Source organism: Bacillus rossius, chromosome 10, assembly GCF_032445375.1.
Source record: "Bacillus rossius redtenbacheri isolate Brsri chromosome 10, Brsri_v3, whole genome shotgun sequence".
Classification (NCBI taxonomy): domain Eukaryota; kingdom Metazoa; phylum Arthropoda; class Insecta; order Phasmatodea; family Bacillidae; genus Bacillus; species Bacillus rossius.
The window spans coordinates 1885630-1907160 of record NC_086337.1 but is presented as its reverse complement, the minus strand read 5'-3'; the positions used below and the strand labels follow the sequence as shown (position 1 = coordinate 1907160).

The 21531-nt window shown below is 42.0% G+C and overlaps 1 protein-coding gene across 1 annotated transcript in view; it reads right to left on the bottom strand.

Annotated features, from left to right (window-relative positions):
- LOC134535708 (uncharacterized) overlaps positions 1-21531 on the bottom strand; it is a 398944-nt gene that overhangs the window by 14184 nt on the left and 363229 nt on the right. The window contains exon 9 of the mRNA XM_063374911.1: positions 16014-16067. Coding sequence (XP_063230981.1) covers positions 16014-16067 — 54 coding nt within the window. The remainder of the gene's footprint in view (positions 1-16013; positions 16068-21531) is intronic.

Sequence of the window (21531 nt, the reverse complement as noted above, 5' to 3'; positions counted from 1 at the left end):
TCTGTGCTTTTCTTTAGCTCTTCTTTCAGCTTCATGTCCTGGCTGTTCTCCTCTCCTTGGCTAATGTTCTCTTCGCTGTGTTCTTCGCTGTTCTCTTCACTCTCCTCTTGACTGTTTTCCTCTTCGCTGGTCTTCTCTTTGCTGTTATTGTCCTGGCTGTTCTTGTCCTGGCTGCTTTCCTCTCCTTGGCTAATGTCCTCTTCGCTGTGTTCTTCACTGTTCTCTTGACTGTTTTCCTCTTCGCTGGTCTTCTCTTCGCTGGTCTTCTCTTCGCTGGTCTTCTCTTCGCTGTTCTCTTTGCTGTTCTTCTCTTTGCTGTTCTTCTCTTTGCTGTTCTTCTCTTTGCTGTTCTTCTCTTTGCTGTTCTTCTCTTCGCTGTTATTCTCTTCTTGGCTGGTCTTCATTTCGCTGTTCTTCTCTTCGCTGCTCTTCTCCTGGCCAGTCTTCTGTTCGCTGTTATTCTCTTCGCTGTTTTTATCTTGGCTATTCTTCTCTTGGTTGTTTTTCTCTTCTAGGCTTATCTTCACTTCGGTCTTCATTTCATTCTTCATTTCTTCCTGGCCATTCTTCATTTCATCCTAATCCTTCATTTCCTCTAGGCTATTATTTGACCTGCTCTTCGTTTCTTCATGATGGTCCTTACTCTCATTATTTTCACTCTTCACTTCTTTCGCAGAGTTCTTCATACTGGTTCTCCATGCCCTCATGTCATTCACCATTTCTTCCAGGAGAACCCTTATCTTCCTGATATCTTCTACACTTAACTCTTCAGCAGCCATCTCTTTCTAAAGCATTTACTTATTAATCAACCTAAATAATTTTCTTCTAATACTGTTCTTAATTTTAAATGGTCTAGCCGAACCTTCTAATTAAACTAATGATAACTCTATTACATTCAAAACTAACACTGACTACAGTATACTCAAACTAACTCTAGAAAATTTCAAATTCACTAAAGTTCTAAATGCTAACTTTACTCTCGAAAAACTAAATCCTATTTTTTAACTTTATTCTAATAAAACTGAATTCTAAATCTATTAATTACGGCTATCCCACTTCTGACATCAAAATGTTACGATTTTCCGTGGGGGTTCGTAAAGGATAGCCCAATTAATAGATTTTATTTCACACACAGTTTTATTTATTACCACTACTTGTCACTTACAAATAATCTTTTAAATTGGCATATAATTAATTACACGTAAAGAAATGACAATTCCCCAGTCACTTGTTTCACACACCTCGCTGGGCCGCAATTCCGGCGCAACTCTCGCCGCAGCACCCCTCGTGGGTCTCCGCCACGGGACTCCGTCGCCGCACTCCGCCGCCGCCGTCACACCCTTCGCCGAGATCCCACACGACTCGCTCGCAACTTCACTCGGGACTCCGCCGCGCCCGCGACTCTATCGCCCGGAAACTCCCGACTCCACTGAACACACTCACTCCCTGCCCTGGAACCTTCGTCCAAGGACTTCGCCAATCTGCCGCACCCGCGGCACTATCACCCGGAAACTCCGCCGCGGGAGAACTTCCGACTCCACTCACTCACTCAGACTCTCTGCCCTGGAACCTTCGTCCAAGGACTTCGCCACTCTGCCGCACCCGCGGCACTATCGCCCGGAAACTCCGCCGCGGGAGAACTCCCCACTCAGACTCAGACTCAGACTGGAAGGTCGGCCCAACCACCTTATATAGCCCTTGGGTTCCCGTCCAGAACAATCGGGAATGTCTCCGAGATATCGCGCGACCTTCGCCGTCGAAAATCCCAGAAACGCGTCGTGAGTCCTGTCGAAGGACGCGGCGGCTGCTCAAAGAACGCCGATAAACGCAACAAGCATCGGGTTCCCACAAAACGCGCCGATAAACATGTCTGAGTCCTTTTATGCCGCAGTGCGGCCTCTTTTAAATAACTCGATCTGAGGCAGGTGCGCGCTGCGAAGGTCAGGATTTCGCGAGATAGTATGACACGAGATACCAGGGAGAGGATGCGGGTGGAAGGGGTCGCAGACAGGCCGAACGAGCCTGGCGACGCCAAGCACTGCAGCCAAGTGCGATCGTAACAATATTGATTACAACGAGCAGTCGTCAAGTTATTGATGTAAATGAAAGTTTAAAGGCAAAAATATTATGGTTTAAAAAATCTATGTTGACGAGATGTAAAGTCCACTTACCTTAACAAAATAAGAACTGGCATCAACTCATCGAAGAACAGCGCCTTAAGGAAATTCATCATTATTTTCTTATAGCTGGACACACACATATGCCATCTGACGGAGATTTTGCTTTAATAGAGAAGTGCCACAGGAAGGTTTCACCAACAGAATGGCTCTATATAATAAAAAAAGCAAACAAAAAGAGACTCTTCAAAGTGATAAGTATGTCACAAGTTGATTTTGTTAGTATGGATAGTCTTTTAAAAAATATAAGGAAATCTAAGGAAACCAAATGTGGCCAGGAAGTTAAATTTGTTTCCGCGCTTGCATTCAAGTTCACTTCTGAAAAACTAACTAGCTTCTTCATTAAGAATGCAGTGAATGAACACTACACAGATGTGAATTTGTGCAAGGTTGGCAGACCTACGGGAAAAAAACTTTGTAATCTGCTGAGGAAATATACAGCACCACTGAAGATTAACAAGAAGAAGTTGGATGATGTGCGAAGCCTTCTTTCGGTTGTTCCTTCTGTCCACCACAACTTCTATAATGGACTTCAACCTGATAGTTCTACGGATGTTGACGCAGATGTGGAACTGTTGACTTGAACTTTGTTATGTAAAAAATAATATACTACTGTATTTTGAGTGCTATTTCCAATTACTGCCTATTTGGTATTGCTGTTTGTTCGCATAATTTATGTTAAATAAGTCAAACTAATGTTATAGTAACTGATCAAACATTTTCCATATGCACCACATGTGTTTATTACATATATAATTTGATAATTAAAGCAAGGCAATAATATGAAATGCCTCACATACATGTGCATTATCACAGTATTATTTATCTACATTGAGCATCTTATGAGATGAGCAATAAAGTGACAAGCCACAAATATTTACACAGATGAAAATTAGAAAAAATACTACTGGTCTCAATTTACACCATTGGTGAAAATACAAGTGGCCATTATGCATTCCAATAATTAAGTTAGATAATCATTAATCCTCACATTAAATAAAGCAATAACAAGAATTATAGAATTTGGTAAAAGTTTAAAATTGCTATATCTCTGTTTGTGCATGATGTGGCTTGTCACTATACTGCACGAAGCCCTTCAATTGCTGAGACCAAAATGTTGGAAACGACTCATTGAAATAAATTATTCTCATCAAACTTACGAAGGTCATTGGGACGATGCTGCTAATGACTTCGAGACTGGTGTTTAAACAGAAGACTTCAGAGATCTTAAAAGAATGATAAAAATGTAAGGAAGATGACAGAAACCGAAGAGATTTATTACACATCATGGAAAGATCCTAACAATTGGCAACAGGTTAAAATTTCTTCTTATTTCGCAAAATTATGAAAATTTATCCTTCACCAAACAAACAAGGACAATAAAATACCTCGTGAAATAAAAAGTATTTTGGATACAAAAATACTGTTTTATTTCTAAGATTGAGTTGCCATTGTAGCCAGATTGAGCTGGATCCTATCGTTTCCTTTCGTATTTTAGCGAATGTATCCTAGCGATCGTATCCTACCGAGTTGAATGTTGGTCGGAATGTGTGTCCTTTTCATTGAATGTGTGTAGTCATGTCTGTAGTCAGAACTGGATGTTTAATGGTTCAAAACCTTTTGGTCTCGTAGTAAAAATAAAATAAGGTACTTGCGCGTAATAATGCCTACCTAAGGGGTAATGACTATAAAATAAAACATAGCAAATAATCAGTATGTTTAAGTAGCAATAAGTACTACATATTAAGAAATTTAAAATGGAACATTGTGAATTCTCCATGAAACAAAATAAAATTAGCACATTTGCAAACACAATGCAAATAGGCCTTATTATACTATGGTAGGGTAATAAGGCCTATAGCTATACCATGCAAATACATACAAAGCAGTAACTTTATTTGGTGTAAATATGTCAAAAATGAGTCCTATAGTAAATTCAAAATGAAATTCAACATAAACACGATAATTTTGTCCCACCTAACAGCAATTTGCACACTCAAAGGCATCATAATCTTCTGCTGTTAATCCCATGCACTCTTCATGATATCACTTGCCGCAACTGGCGCACTGGCGCATATCAGCCACCCTATCATTCCCGTATTGATGACAATACCATCCTGTTTTCATTAAAGAAACAGCAGTCTTGCTAGTGTCCGATTTTACAGATTTGTCTTTTGTATTATTTCTCACAAAAAGCTCTTTTGTGACTGGTGTTCCTCTGTAATTTATAGATTTTTTTTGTATTACCGGTGCTTTCTCCATTGTCTTGATAGGTGTTGGCATGAGTTCATTAAAACTATTATTTTGTTCTTGCAGTTGTGAGAGGGGTACATCGTCGTCATCGTCGTCATCGTCGTCATCATCTTCATCATCATCAGTATCAGAAGCAATCACGCGGTGCGATAATCTTCCAGTCAGCTTGACTGATGTTTCATTGAGCTGAACTTGTGCTGCAGAGGTAGATGATGATGAAAGGAATCATCTTCTACGTGGTATTGTGTTATGGGTATCTGAAGTCTTCTGGTCTGTTCCTGATGTCAACGATATCTGGGAGTTGGAAGGCAGCATCGGTTCGTTGTCGGTGGCATCCAGTGCCAGTCGCACAGGATCTTCTGTCAAGATGGATGGAGCAAAAGCTGTTTCCGGGATTGCTGCAGAATCCAAAGGAAACAGGCCAGTTGCCTTAAAGCCACTTGTAATGTTCTTGTGCGTCATACATTTGGACCAGACATTCGGTAGAATGACATTAAATCGTGCTTTCGTGAGTTGCTTGTGTGGATTCTGGTCCAAAAATGACAAGACTGCGGCATCCCAGTGGTGTTCAAAAGATCTATATACCGCTTTATCTAGTGGCTGGAGTTCATGTGTAGTGTTGGATGGTAAACAATATAAAGATATATCAAGTGAATCGGCTACGTCGACAATGGAGAGGTCCAGATGACAAGCTGCTCTGTCAATAAATAATAGGCACTTCCCTGCACATTTATATTTACTCAGATGCTTTAGGAACTCTTTGAAAAGTTCATTGGTCATGTAGCCTTTGGGTGATTTTTCTACCAATTTCCTGCTGGTAAGTTATCATTCAACTCCGGCATCAACCGTTTGCCTTTGAAGATGACCATAGGTGGTGTTGCAGTACCGAGTGCGTTTACACATCCCGCAATGGTGACACTTTCTACATGTTCCGATGATTGTAAGTGTATATGTGTGGCACCTTTCTGTGCCAGAACTGTCTGTTGATGGTGAATCGTCAGGCGGCAACCTTTCTCATCCATGTTGTATATCCGCTCAGGATGACTTGCTAGATCAAGGTCTTCATAAATTTGACTGATTTTTGCAAAGTGATCTGCCACTATAAATTTGTTTAGCTTTTGAGCTCTAGCGGGGTTCATAAACTGTGCTTTTCTTTTCGCTACCACAGGGTTTCTTTTCAGGAATGCTTTGAACCAGTCTTTACCTGCATATTTGGTGCTATCATTGAAATTGTTTGGAATGTTATTTAGCTCACAGAATCTGTAGACCAGATGACGCAGGGTCGGTGGTGTTACAGGCAGGCCTATGTCTGCATATATGATAATTCTACTTACCATATCAGCTTTTTGATTTTCGGTCAAGATAGATTTTCTTCCCAGAGATTTCTTCATACTTCCACTCTTGAGATGATTTCTAATCGTTCTTCTAGGGATCTTGTACTTCTCTGCGGCCGCATACGTACTTAGAGATCTCCTTTGCACGGCACGAACTGCAGCCGCAAGATTGTTTTCTGACCATACTGCTCTTTTGGGCGGCATTGGGGTCGATGTCTCTGCGCATAAAGCAAATTCCAATAATTGCACACATGTCCCCTTTTATATAAACACAGCATAATGCTGCCTCCCAAATGTTGTAAATACACAATGATTAAAAAGGTTTTAAAAAGGTTTTAGAGTGCATTTATATTTTTAGCATGTGTTACTACCATTTTTTATAAATAAAACATAACTTTTTAACAGCCTTTCTTGCTCCTCAAAAAGTTTCACATATAATTAGGTTTTATTGTTTATTACGTGACAATTTAAGCATGCTCCATTGCACTTTAAAATTTGATCACCAAATAGTAATGTTTGATAAACATCCTTATATAATAACGAAAAGCAATGAAAATTATTCAGTCAACATTCAGTAGGAAAGTACAGAATGTTGAAGGATAAAAAATGTGAAAACGTATAAAGTAACCATTCATTGGAAAAAAATATTATTTTAAGAAAAAATATTGTTTTAAGAAGTGCTAATCCTAATAAAATCATAGACAAAGAGTCATTTTAGAACATTTTATTTTAAATAGAAATTCTCATCACAACTGAGAAACAAAAGAAAATAAGTTAAAAATTTGTTTGCCCCTACTCGACTTGAACCCCTGATCTCTGGCCATGGAGTACTTTTACTATAGTCATTAGGTTACATTGATATTGTAGATGCTAGTGTAATGCCACAGTATATTGACAAAAGTATTTCAAAATCATCGTAAATGCAAACAGAGGACAAAACCTATCCGGAGGGTAATAAGGCGTATCTATTATTTTGATAGGCCTTAATACCCGCATACCTCCTTATTTAAAAACAGACGCTTTACAAATCCTAACAGCATCAAAACCTTATTCAAACAACTTGGTTCGTAAAGAGCATGAACTGGGGAAAATATAGAGCATAGATTTACATAGTTTAATGTTACTGTACCAAAATTACTTACGATTGTTCCTGACGGATATTTGTTACACTCGCTGCACAACTGGCGCGCCCCTGGTGACTGGGAGCGGGGTCACGAGGGCCGGCGTGCAGGTATCAACTTGTCTGCGCCTGATGAGTGTATGCCAGCAGCGAGCAGGCATTCAGACATTCCCAATACATTTTTATCGAGCGTAGGCCTTATTACCCGACAGGCCTTATTACCCGCAGGTACCTTACCTATTTCAGGGACATTTCGGCCTTATAGTAAGCGTAAAACTTGCTGAGTGGGTCTTTTTATACAAAGATTTTTTCTATGTCGTTGATGTATCCTTTTAGCCATGTAGTCTTGTAGTCAACTTCGGAATAAATAATAATTCTACCTGTATGTTCGCCAAAATAAAAGGAGTAATTGAACCTTTTAACTAACATTAAAAGAAGCCATGTGGAGCGAGTTCGCAGCGAAAGGGAGTTGTAAGTGAATATGTTACCGACATTACTAAATAACTATAATAACAGAAAATACTGAACAATCGGTATGGCACATGTAAATGTAAAAGATAACTCACTCCCGAAAACTGTAAATTCAAATAAAAATAAACTAGGATTAAGAAAACATAGAACTAAATTTGGAGAATTTCTAATTATAAACGAACATTCGAAAAAAAGAGTATACACCTAACTTCTGAACCGAAATAATCTGTGTTAAAATATGTAATTACATGTGATGTTATAACTTGGAGGATTTCCGAGGTTGGTGATAGAGGGAAGATCCTACCAAGTACCCAAACGAATATTTTGTAGAAGAAATGATAGGCCGGAAAGATAATAGCTTGTTTGTAAACTGGATAGGATTTGATAAATCTGAAAATTTTTTTGATAACTACTGATGTTATAAAATATTATTTGTAGTGCAAATTGTCGTATTATTTATGTTAATAACGGAAGTCCTAAATAAAAAAACTATAATTATTTATTCCTGTACTGATTGAAACTTTTCTGTGGCGATGAGGCGAGGATACTCGAAGGTACAGGACTAAATCACACAGCTATTAGGGCTGGGGAGGGGTAGGTATGCAGATGTCAGAGAAGTGCACGCTTGGGATGCACCAATCCTTACAAGACTGCTGTGGGGTGGAGAGGCGTGCACCGCTGCACACTTGGGACACAGATGCGACGTTGGAGGAGGTGATGACTGAAGTGCCATTAGCAAGTTGTGTCGTGCCAACTATGAGGAGATTGTTGATGAGAGATTAAGGTGTTGTGCCTAAGAAGGTACAAGAAGACAGTGGTGAGGTGAAGGAGGTAAAAGAAGACAGTGCTGAGGAGGAGGAGGTACAAGAAGACAGTGCTGAGGAGGAGGAGGTACAAGAAGACAGTGCTGAGGAGAAGGAGGTACAAGAAGACAGTGCTGAGGAAGAGGAGGAGGTACATGTAGACAGTGCTGAGGTGGAGGAGGTACATGTAGACAGTGCTGAGGAGGACGTACAAGAAGACAGTGCTGAGGAGGTACAAGAAGACAGTGCTGAGGAGGAGGAGGTACAAAAAGACAGTGCTGAGGAGGAGGAGGTACAAGAAGACAGTGCTGAGGAGGAGGTACAAGCAGACAGTGCTGAGGAGGAGGTAAAAGTAGACAGTGCTGAGGAGGAGGAGGTACAAGAAGACAGTGCTGAGGAGGAGGTACAAGAAGACAGTGCTGAGGAGGAGGAGGTACATGTAGACAGTGCTGAGGAGGAGGAAGTACAAGAAGACAGTGCTGAGGAGGAGGAGGTACATGTAGACAGTGCTGAGGAGGAGGAGGTACAAGAAGACAGTGCTGAGGAGGAGGAGGTACAAGAAGACAGTGCTGAGGAGGAGGTACAAGAAGACAGTGCTGAGGAGGAGGTAAATGTAGACAGTGCTGAGGAGGAGGAGGTACAAGAAGACAGTGCTGAGGAGGAGGTACAAGAAGACAGTGCTGAGGAGGAGGAGGTACATGTAGACAGTGCTGAGGAGGAGGAGGTACAAGAAGACAGTGCTGAGGAGGGGGAGGTACAATAGACAGTGCTGAGGAGGGGGAGGTACATGTAGACAGTGCTGAGGAGGAGGAGGTACAAGAAGACAGTGCTGAGGAGGAGGTACAAGAAGACAGTGCTGAGGACAAGGAGTTACAAGAAGACAGTGCTGAGGAGGGGGAGGTACATGTAGACAGTGCTGAGGAGGGGGAGGTACATGTAGACAGTGCTGAGGAGGAGGAGGTACAAGAAGACAGTGCTGAGGAGGAGGTACAAGAAGACAGTGCCGAGGAAAAGGAGGTACAAGAAGACAGTGCTGAGGAGGAGGAGGTACAAGAAGACAGTGCTGAGGAGGAGGAGGTACATGTAGACAGTGCTGAGGAGGAGGAGGTACATGTAGACAGTGCTGAGGAGGAGGAGGAGGTACATGTAGACAGTGCTGAGGAGGAGGTACAAGAAAACAGTGCTGAGGAGGAGGTACAAGAAGACAGTGCTGAGGAGGAGGAGGTACATGTAGACAGTGCTGAGGAGGAGGTACATGTAGACAGTTTTGAGGAGGAGGTACATGTAGACAGTGCTGAGGAGGAGGTACAAGAAGACAGTGCTGAGGAGGAGGAGGAGGTACATATAGACAGTGCTGAGGTGGAGGAGGTACAAGAAGACAGTGCTGATGAGGAGGTACAAGAAGACAGTGCTGAGGAGGAGGTACATGTAGACAGTGCTGAGGTGGAGGAAGTACATGTAGACAGTGCTGAGGAGGAGGAGGTACAAGAAGACAGTGCTGAGGTGAAGGAGGTACAAGAAGACAGTGCTGAGGAGGAGGTACAAGAAGACAGTGCTGAGGAGAAGGTACAAGAAGACAGTGCTGAGGAGATGGTACAAGAAGACAGTACTGATAAGGTACAAGAAGACAGTGCTTAGGCGGAGGAGGTACATGTAGACAGTGCTGAGGAGGAGGAGGTACAATAAGACAGTGCTGAGGAGGAGGAGGTACAAGATAACAGTGCTGAGGAGGAGGAGGTACATGTAGACAGTGCTGAGGAGGAGGAGGTACAAGAAGACAGTGCTGAGGAGGAGGTACAAGAAGACAGTGCTGAGGAGGAGGAGGTACATGTAGACAGTGCTGAGGAGGAGGAGGTACAAGAAGACAGTGCTGAGGAGGAGGAGGTACAAGAAGACAGTGCTGAGGAGGAGGAGGTACAAGAAGACAGTGCTGAGGAGGAGGAGGTACAAGAAGACAGTGCTGAGGAGGAGGAGGTATAAGAAGACAGTGCTGAGGAGGAGGTACAAGAAGACAGTGCTGAGGAGGAGGTACAAGAAGACAGTGCTGAGGAGGAGGTACATGTAGACAGTGCTGAGGAGGAGGTACATGTAGACAGTGCTGAGGAGGTACAAGAACACAGTGCTGAGGAGGAGGAGGTAAAAGAAGACAGTGCTGAGGAGGTACAAGAAGACAGTGCTGAGGAGGAGGAGGTACAAGAAGACAGTGCTGAGGAGGAGGAGGTACAAGAAGACAGTGCTGAGGAGGAGGAGGTATAAGAAGACAGTGCTGAGGAGGAGGTACAAGAAGACAGTGCTGAGGAGGAGGTACAAGAAGACAGTGCTGAGGAAGAGGTACATGTAGACAGTGCTGAGGAGGAGGTACATGTAGACAGTGCTGAGGAGGAGGTACAAGAACACAGTGCTGAGGAGGAGGAGGTACAAGAAGACAGTGCTGAGGAGGTACAAGAAGACAGTGCTGAGGAGGAGGAGGTAAATGTAGACAGTGCTAAGGAGGAGGAGGTACATGTAGACAGTGCTGAGGTGGAGGAGGTACATGTAGACAGTGCTGAGGTGGAGGAGGTAAAAGAAGACAGTGCTGAGGAGGAGGTACAAGAAGACAGTGCTGAGGAGGAGGAGGTACAAGAAGACAGTGCTGAGGAGGAGGAGGTACAAGAAGACAGTGCTGAGGAGGAGGAGGTACAAGAAGACAGTGCTGAGGAGGAGGTACAGGAAGACAGTGCTGAGGAGGAGGAGGTACAAGAAGACAGTGCTGAGGAGGAGGAGGTACAAGAAGACAGTGCTGAGGAGGTGGTACAAAAAGACTGTGCTGAGGAAGAGGTAGAAGAAGACAGTGCTGAGGAGGAGGAGGTACAAGAAGACAGTGCTGAGGAGGAGGAGGTACAAGAAGACAGTGCTGAGGAGGAGGAGGTACATGTAGACAATGCTGAGGAGGAGGTACAAGAAGACAGTGCTGAGGACAAGGAGTTACAAGAAGACAGTGCTGAGGAGGGGGAGGTACATGTAGACAGTGCTGAGGAGGGGGAGGTACATGTAGACAGTGCTGAGGAGGGGGAGGTACATGTAAACAGTGCTGAGGAGGAGGAGGTACAAGAAGACAGTGCTGAGGAGGAGGTACAAGAAGACAGTGCTGAGGACAAGGAGTTACAAGAAGACAGTGCTGAGGAGGGGGAGGTACATGTAGACAGTGCTGAGGAGGGGGAGGTACATGTAGACAGTGCTGAGGAGGAGGAGGTACAAGATAACAGTGCTGAGGAGGAGGTACAAGAAGACAGTGCCGAGGAAAAGGAGGTACAAGAAGACAGTGCTGAGGAGGAGGAGGTACAAGAAGACAGTGCTGAGGAGGAGGAGGTACATGTAGACAGTGCTGAGGAGGAGGAGGTACATGTAGACAGTGCTGAGGAGGAGGAGGAGGTACATGTAGACAGTGCTGAGGAGGAGGAGGTACATGTAGACAGTGCTGAGGAGGAGGAGGTACAAGAAGACAGTGCTGAGGAGGGGGAGGTACATGTAGACAGTGCTGAGGAGGGGGAGGTACATGTAGACAGTGCTGAGGAGGAGGAGGTACAAGAAGACAGTGCTGAGGAGGAGGTACAAGAAGACAGTGCTGAGGACAAGGAGTTACAAGAAGACAGTGCTGAGGAGGGGGAGGTACATGTAGACAGTGCTGAGGAGGGGGAGGTACATGTAGACAGTGCTGAGGAGGAGGAGGTACAAGAAGACAGTGCTGAGGAGGAGGTACAAGAAGACAGTGCCGAGGAAAAGGAGGTACAAGAAGACAGTGCTGAGGAGGAGGAGGTACAAGAAGACAGTGCTGAGGAGGAGGAGGTACATGTAGACAGTGCTGAGGAGGAGGAGGTACATGTAGACAGTGCTGAGGAGGAGGAGGAGGTACATGTAGACAGTGCTGAGGAGGAGGAGGTACATGTAGACAGTGCTGAGGAGGAGGAGGTACAAGAAGACAGTGCTGAGGAGGAGGTACAAGAAGACAGTGCTGAGGAGGAGGTACAAGAAGACAGTGCTGAGGAGGAGGAGGTACATGTAGACAGTGCTGAGGAGGAGGAGGTACATGTAGACAGTGCTGAGGAGGAGGTACATGTAGACAGTGCTGAGGAGGAGGTACAAGAAGACAGTGCTGAGGAGGAGGAGGTACATGTAGACAGTGCTGAGGTGGAGGAGGTACAAGAAGACAGTGCTGATGAGGAGGTACAAGAAGACAGTGCTGAGGAGGAGGTACATGTAGACAGTGCTGAGGTGGAGGAAGTACATGTAGACAGTGCTGAGGAGGAGGAGGTACAAGAAGACAGTGCTGAGGTGAAGGAGGTACAAGAAGACAGTGCTGAGGAGGAGGTACAAGAAGACAGTGCTGAGGAGAAGGTACAAGAAGACAGTGCTGAGGAGATGGTACAAGAAGACAGTACTGATAAGGTACAAGAAGACAGTGCTTAGGCGGAGGAGGTACATGTAGACAGTGCTGAGGAGGAGGAGGTACAATAAAAAAGTGCTGAGGAGGAGGAGGTACAAGAAGACAGTGCTGAGGAGGAGGTACAAGAAGACAGTGCTGAGGAAGAGGAGGTACAAGAATACAGAGCTAAGGAGGAGGAGGTACAAGAAGACAGAGCTGAGGAGGAGGAGGTAAATGTAGACAGTGCTGAGGAGGAGGAGGTACAAGAAGACAGTGCTAAAGAGAAGGAGGTACAAGAAGACAGTGCTGAGGAGGAGGAGGTACAAGAAGACAGTGCTGAGGAGGAGGAGGAGGTACAAGAAGACAGTGCTGAGGAGGAGGAGGTACAAGAAGACAGTGCTGAGGAGGAGGTACAAGAAGACAGTGCTGAGGAGGTACAAGAAGACTGTGCTGAGGAGGAGGTACAAGAAGACAGTGCTGAGGAGGAGGAGGTACATGTAGACAGTGCTGAGGAGGAGGAGGTACAAGAAGACAGTGCTGAGGAGGAGGTACAAGAAGACAGTGCTGAGGAGGAGGAGGTACAAGAAGACAGTGCTGAGGAGGAGGAGGTACATGTAGACAGTGCTGAGGAGGAGGAGGTACATGTAGACAGTGCTGAGGAGGAGGTACATGTAGACAGTGCTGAGGAGAAGGAGGTACATGTAGACAGTGCTGAGGAGGAGAATGTACATGTAGACAGTGCTGAGGAGGAGGAGGTACAAGAAGACAGTGCTGAGGAGGAGGTACAAGAAGACAGTGCTGAGGAGGAGGAAGTTCAAGGAGAAGGCTTGGAGGAGGAGTCGGTCGTTGCTGAGGAGTTGGAGGAGGCAGCCATGACCGAGGAAGTGAACATAACTGGGGAGGCTGCTGGGACCTCGTGAGCGGGTGGCTGAACGGGCTGAAGGGGCTGAAAACACTACAGCGGATGTAGAGAGCAAGGTGGAAGTGTCGATGGCGAGGATGCTGAGTGGAGTCATATTACATTACATTGTTATGGCTACGAGTGAGTTGGCGTGATAGAGTATTTTAACGAGTGTGCCAAAATAAAATAGCTTTACAAAATTTTTAAATTAAATTTACTGTCACGATTTTTTTCCATCATATTATTTTCATGTGATGTGAAGTGTGTCTACCAGAAAAGTTAATGTCTGACGTGAATGTTGCAACTGTTTCGTATACACTGTAGCGATCATACATTGTACTGAAATGCAAAATGTTATGTGTTGGTTATGGTCTTGCTCGTAGAGAGGGAACACATGTAATACTCTAAAAAATATGAATAGTCATATTTGTTTGTATCATAATAGTAGTATATAGATGTATGTCCGAGCCCGGGAGTCGGAGTTTGGAGCTGGAGCCAATGCCCACCATATTAGATCACCTTGACCTTGACCCTAGCAGCCATCTCGGATCCGCCATCTTATATTCCACCATTTTAATTTTAAATCCACCACTTATTTCCTAGAACTTTCCACCATTTTTAACTCCGCTATTTTGTTTTCCAGAAACATCCACCATTTTGAATTATGGCATCTCTGTTGCAATTTTCATTATGGCCACCATCTTGAAAATCAGTAATTATTACCAAAAAATTGGAAAAAAATTAACATACATAAAATATAGTAAATAAATTTTTTATAAAATATTATTTTAAAAAATCACTTATGTCATAGAGCTAAGAGTACTCGGTTTGAACTCAGTGAGGGCAAAATAAAAATGGCAACCAATACTTCCCCAAGCTGGCTGCTGACAGACTGACCCTCCACCACTAATACCATTGCATATATGAACTAGCCCGCCTCCCCTCCTGCCACCACCCACCCACACCCCTCTACACTTTACAAAAAAATATTTTTTTATTGGAAATTTTCCTCCTCCACCTCTTTCCCCCCACCATTCTCTATTTTTTTTCCTCGCGATATACCCCCCACCACTTCCCGCACCATTTATCTCCAAGAAAATGTCACCAATCCCCTCCCCCCTCTCCTTCACGACATTCCCACCATATTTTATGACCCCACCCCTACCCCGATATAAATACCAACTCGATGACCTGGGAACCTTCATATTGCAGCAGTTCCTCACCCGCACTAGCCATCTAGCTAGGAGGCAATGAAGGTCGCCATATTGGATTATGACATCACAACCACCATATTGTTTTCATCTGCTGCAAGTCGCCATCTTGGATGACATAATGTCAGCCATCTTAATTTTTTGTTTTGCTGGAGGTCACCATCTTGGATACCTAAATATATCCTTAGGTGCTTCATGCCTACAGCTTCCCATCCAAAATTGTATCTTTTAAAATTCAATATGGCGAGATGGTGCGCATTACAAGCTTTTTCCGGTACGCCCTATGCACTTAAAGGAACAAGTACAAGCCTACAAAGAGGCAAGCCAAGTCAAGATGGTGCCTCAAAACAGACTACTTTTGCACTAAAGATGGTGGCACTCTATCGACTAGTTTAAATGTGGCACCCTCTAGCAAACAACACGGCCATTAGAGATGGCTGACTGTATTTGCGCTGTATTTAAAAATGACACATTCTGGTAAAATATTTTTGAAACTTAATTGTGATGCTCTCTACAAAATGTAACTATTACTACTGCCTTAAAAACATACATACACACATTATTTAGCCCAGGGGCTAAGTCTGCCTCCTAGCCTCAACATGCTTGGCTTATCCCAACCCACCGTAAGAGTGTTGTACTAATAAATACCCCTGGCACCACCTGCCTTCAAGTTTCGGAACCAAGATGGCCGCCGTCAGCAGATTACATCCCCTCCATGCCACATGTTTGTCCTCATCTTCCTGACAACCTGTCCTCCGACCACCCAGTTCCTACTACTTACTACCTTCTAAGTTGTTTTTTAATGAAGTTTTTTATTAGTTGTTAGTCAGAGCTCGCCACAGGCAGTTCTCATGTCTGTGAGTATTTTACGCTTCATGCATTTATTTTGGATTGCTTGTATCTTAATGCATATAACTGATAATATTTTACTTGAATTCGAAAAGTACTGTACACTTTTTTTTATGGATGTGAATTAAATTTTCTTTATTTTCTCAAAAAACTTGTCGGTAAAACATAAATATATTCAATTAAAATCTCGGCGAAAATACTTTAGGGCCTTACAAAAAGATCCCATTTCTATTCTCTATTAAAAAATGCATAATTAATTACGATTTAGCATGCCAGACTATATGCATTCCTTAACCGATGTGGCATGTACTCCTTAACCTGCCTGTTAATATTTTTTGAAATTATTATTATATATTATATATATATATATATTAGAGTAGCTTCTGTTATCTCCTGCACGGCCTCTGCCGAGCAGCAACTACACTACTCGAACTGAAGCTATCATACATCCATACTAATTTAAGCCAATGTCTCAACATAACAGTGATTTACCTGGGGCAGTGACAGTGGAGGACGAATCCTTCTTCGCGTCCTTGGAGACACCACCTGCAACACAAGATACTAGTGCTCAGCGCTCAGCGCTCAGCGCTCAACAGCATACTACACCCTGCCTCAGCCCTGCACACTGCTGCCATTAGCAATGCTTCTGAATATCTTAATTATTAACTTATGTTTGCTTTATATATATAACTACTAGGGTACTGGTAATAACATCCCAGTAATACACTGTTGTTTTAACGCATTCCATCATGTTCCTCCACTCTTATGTGCATGTCTCCAACTAACCATTAACTAACCTTCCTGGCCCACCGAAAATTAGAAATGTGCAATTAGAGATACCAACATAAAACAATTAATTACGCCTCCATTTGCAGTGAATGGCAAATATCAATGCTATTAGTAGGTAGGCCTACACACATACTCAATAGATTTTTCTTTAAACACACAACTTATATGCACATAGATACTTTATATAACATTGCACACAAGCCGGCAGAATATCCATTAACAAATATAACTACAAAAAACAATCAACATCATAATACAACTTACTCAACTTTTAATTCACAACGTTCATCACCGGAAAAAATTATCAAAGTAGCTAGGTTTATACAAAATATTTCTAACTAGTTACAAACAAGGACTAGATAAGATTGCAAACTGGCGACATATCGACTGGTAACTTGTCATAAAAAAGTGATCTGGTACATTTTGTCTTATAAAGGTATAGTAATCACACATCTCAGACAGAAGAAAAACAGGTCGCTCTTATAAATATTCTCGCCGGATATATATGTACAAATATACAAGTTTTTGGCTGACGTTAAGAATGGAGAAATGCAGGTGAACCTTGTAGCAATCCTCGCTGGACAAGACATGAGGACAAACAATGCCCCGCATACATGTTGTTGGCTTACCTCCAGGCTGGGTGCTATCCTCGCAGCAACAAGACCGCGAACCTATTGCTGGCTAAATGTGAATCTGCCAGTTTCCCTAGCAGCTATACTTATCGGAACAGGGCCACTCAGGTATGGTGCCGACTGCGGTGATACTGGAGGCTTGCAGGTCAACCTTGCGAGGCTGGAAGTACGCAGTTCTGTGAGCCTAGAGGTATGCTAGTTACCCTTGCCAAACAAGGTCACGTGGGCAGGCGAGTCTGTAAGTATGTAGCCAACCTCGCACGAACAAGGCCGCTCATGGATGTTGCTGGCTGACTCTGAGGATAAGTCCACGTGGGCATGATGCTGGAGTTGTCCTCTCAGGAACAAGACCACACATGCAGGTGTCCACAGCAGCAACAAGGTCGTGCGGACATGATACTACTGGCTAACGTTGAAGCTGGAGATAGGCATATCGCCCTCTTAAGTTATCATAGCAGGAACCAGGCCGTACGGACATGATACACGCTCATGTTGATAATGCAGGTCACTTATGAAGAATTTTTTAAATTTTAATTTTTTTTCTCTATATTTAATTTTTTGCTTATAAAATATTGATATGTATGCTATTTTTGATCATTTATTTTAATTTAAAACTTTTTGTCTGTTTTAATGTTGCTCTATGTTTAGCTTAATGCTTGCCACCATTGGGACTGCGGTGTTGTGGATGCCGAGCAGCTAGCGGTGGCCGGCGCCTGCAAGAAGCGGGCGGGCGGGCAGGAACGAGCATGGTCGTCGGCTCGTGCCAACACTCAGCACACCGACTCCCACGCATGAAGTGTCTCTGATTGGTTACCTTTCTGAGCCTCTACAGTGCGAAATAATGAGCAGCCCTGGCACGAATTGGTGTGGATCCATAGTAGCATGCAAATGACGGTCGTTGTGGAGCCAGGAGCCAGAAGTCGATGACCGCCATCTTATATTGTGACGTCACGGCAGCCATCTTGTATGCCTTGAACTTGACCTTCAAAATTGGCCAAAGATTAACAAAAATTACTCAAACTTTTCCAAAATTGAAAAATTCATTTAAATTTGCCAACATTTCTTGGTTATAGGTAAGTACACCGAAAAATTTCAAAAACAATAATTTCCCAATTTCGAAGGAAAAGTTCCCTTTTTGAGGGCAAATTTCCCGTTGTAATCCTCAAAATTGCCAGTGGCTTGAAAAGTACACAAATCAGCTTAAAATCAGCATTTACAAGACGCTATAGACGCTGCGGTCCTTGACAATTAGGAAGCCATGGCCACCATTTTGAATTATGAAAATTTGCAATTTCTGTTACGGACACCAAACCTAAAAATCAGTTATTATTATCAGAATTTAATGAGAAATTTATTTAAAATTAAATAATACAATTTTTAATAAAAAAACTTCCCGGCATCTAGGATTATGATTTCACTGCAACCATATTTAAAATCCTCAAGTATTTAGCTAGAAAATCGGGAAAAATTTAAAATTTATAAAAAATTTAACTAATTAAATTTTAATAGAATTTTAATTAAAAAAGCTCTAAATATTAACTGGTTAAAAACCTATTGGTCTTGATAAAACATTCGTCAGGGTTTCTTGGTCCTTAATCAAGAGTGAAAAATGTTCCTTTCGTCTAATTGCTTGCGATTGTTTTTATCGATACTTTAGGTCTGACAGTTCGGAGATTTTGTCTACTTGACTGCTTGAAATGTGATATATTTGTTATCAACAAAGAATACCTCGTGGTCCGAAGACATCTGGTCTGTACGCCCGACATTGCACATGGCCTGTCCTCGTCGTCCGAAGACACTTGGACTAAGACCTAGTCGGAAGGTATTCCAAGTATCGAAAAAATTGACATTCATGGTAGGCAAAGCGAAAAGATATTTATTTCGATGGACAGATATCTTATATAGTTATTTTTCGTAGAGATAATGATTAATAAACACCACAAATGTTAATTGAAAACTGATTTTTTTTTTTTTTAAGTTTTAGTCTCTCTTACCACTGGCCGAGAATCAAACCAAGGACGGATATCCATGGAGTCAATTATTATTTTAATAAGTGAATTTTTTTATGAATTTTGGAATTTTTTCCCGAATTTCTAGGTCATTAAATACAAATTTACAAGATGGCGGCCAATATGTTATTATCGGCTTACTGAAGACTGGTAAACTAGGAACCTAAGATGTTTTTATTGAATAAATTTTTTAATGTAAAATTAATTTTTTTGTGTCGATCAAACATCGAACCAAGGACAGGAACTGATGGAATAAATTAGTATAGTGATTGAAGATTATAAAAATAAATTTTTGAATTATTCCCGAATTTAGAGCTAAATCATCACGAATTTCCAAGATGGCGCCCAAATTTTAAGATGGCAGGCGCCACAATAGTACATTTTTTCTGTACTCAGCGGGTAAAAATTAAACTAATAAGGCGGCAGCATCCTCTAGCAAACATTAATCTTATGTTGGCTCCAAAATGATGGGCTCCAGCAGACGAAAACAAGATGGCGCATGTGACATTTTAATAGCTCGCGATATATATACCTTGGCATTAGTGGTGGGTCAGTCTGTCAGTGGCTTCCGTGGAGGAATTATAGTGGCATTTTTATTTTTGGCCTCACTGGGTTCGAACCGAAGACACCATGATGAAAGTGCGTTTTAATTAAAATGTTATTAAAATTGGATAAATTAAATTTTGTTTGATAAATTTAAAGTTTTTTCCCGGATTTTTTTTAGCTATATAATTGAAGATTTTCAAGATGGTGGTAGTGACATCATAATACAAAATGCCGGAATTTTTTTTATTAAAATATTAATTATTTAATTTTTTATTAAATTTAAAATATTTCCCCTTAAACTCAGATAATAACTACGGATTTTAAGATGGCGGCGGTAATAAAAATTATAATATTTACATAGCAATTCAAAATGGCAGCAATGGCATCCTAATTGTCAAGGTCATGACCTCAGCGGCTTGTAGACGCAGACTTCAAGCCGCTTTGCGGACTTTTCAAGCCACTGGCAATTTTGAGGACTAAAACGGGAAATTTTCCCTCATTACTGGAATTTTTCCCTCGAAATAGGGTAATTTTAATTTTCCAGATTTTTTGAAAATTTTAGGCAGAATTGTTTTCCTTAAAAATTGGAAAATTTGGCTGACCGATTTAGGTAAGGTTTGAGTAATTTTTGGCAAAATTCTGAAAGTCAAAGTCAAGGTCATACATGATGGCCGTCGTGACGTTTCAATGCAAGAAGGCGGACATCGACTCCCGGCTCCACAGCCTGAAGCCTGAAGCCTGAAGCCTGAAGCCCGTCGCAGAACCGTCCATACACTTGAACTGTATATATAGAAGCCGCAGTGCCCGGTTATAAACGTTTTAGCTCAATGTAATTTGAATTTGCAGTAAGAGAATTTGTGAAGTAAAAAATTATTAACGCCACTACATATTATAAATCTGCAGTAATATACTCTCTGGAGTATAACAATAACGTGTTGCAGCTTATTTTGAACTTGCAATAAGAGACTTTGTAGTAGTGATGGGCACTAAGGAATAAAAATTATCGACTGAATCGATAGTACTAAAATATCGCTATTCACGACTAACATGAAAATCAGACCATTAAATTTAGTAATCATTATTCATTCCCTCGTTCCCGGCCAATCAGTGTGCAGTGTTTGTTGGTGTTTAGTATTAACAAACAAGTTAATCGCTTTGAGCTACATTTTCATGATTATACTTTTAGATGATGCTATATTACAAATCTATTTATAATCAAAGGGAAATTTCGAAAAAAAAAAAAAAAAATAGTTGATTAACAATGTTTTAAACCCCCCCCCCCCCCCAAAAAAAAAACAAAAAAAAAACGCTAGTCTAGTCGTCAGTTCGTGTTCGCGGTAAGAGAATAAGTTTTTTAAGCTTTTAACTTCTTAAAAAAGTTTAATAAAATTCCAAGATGCATTTTTTCCCCACTTCCAAGCATTTGTAAGAATTATTATCTAAAAGGGCAATGTAATACTTCTAGTAGTTTACCAGTATTTAACCATTTTAACAATTAGTTAAGTTAGGTACACAAAAAATTGCATAAAATCATGAAAATGGTTCTAGGCAACCACAATAAAAATACTATGAAATGTGTGAACAGTTAGTTGGTTAGGTTATAAGTTAGCTACATTGTACAACCATTGAGTATATGGATAGAAGTCGCTTCCTAATGGAGAAATACCTTCGTGATTTTGGAGCGTTATTCAAGTAGTTGGCCTAACAGCCACGAGATGGCAGGGCTTGCGGGAGTGCGAGGCAGTGGCGCGCGCTGCGGCGAGTAGGACAACTTCAACACTTTATCGCCATCCTTTTCTTTCCAAAATGCCTGTCCTTCATGTTTGTGTGTGTATGTGTGACGGCAAGGGTTTAGGAAGCGCCTAGGATATCGGGTCTCTTCCCCCCTCCAACATCGCGCGCTGCGGACGTCACGCGAGGATTCAGACCTAGCTTGCCGCTTGCTAAGCCGCCGTACACACTGGCCAAGCGAACTCGTCATTGTGAAGAAAGTAATTAACCAAACTGCACGAAATTTTTAGTTTATATTTCTTA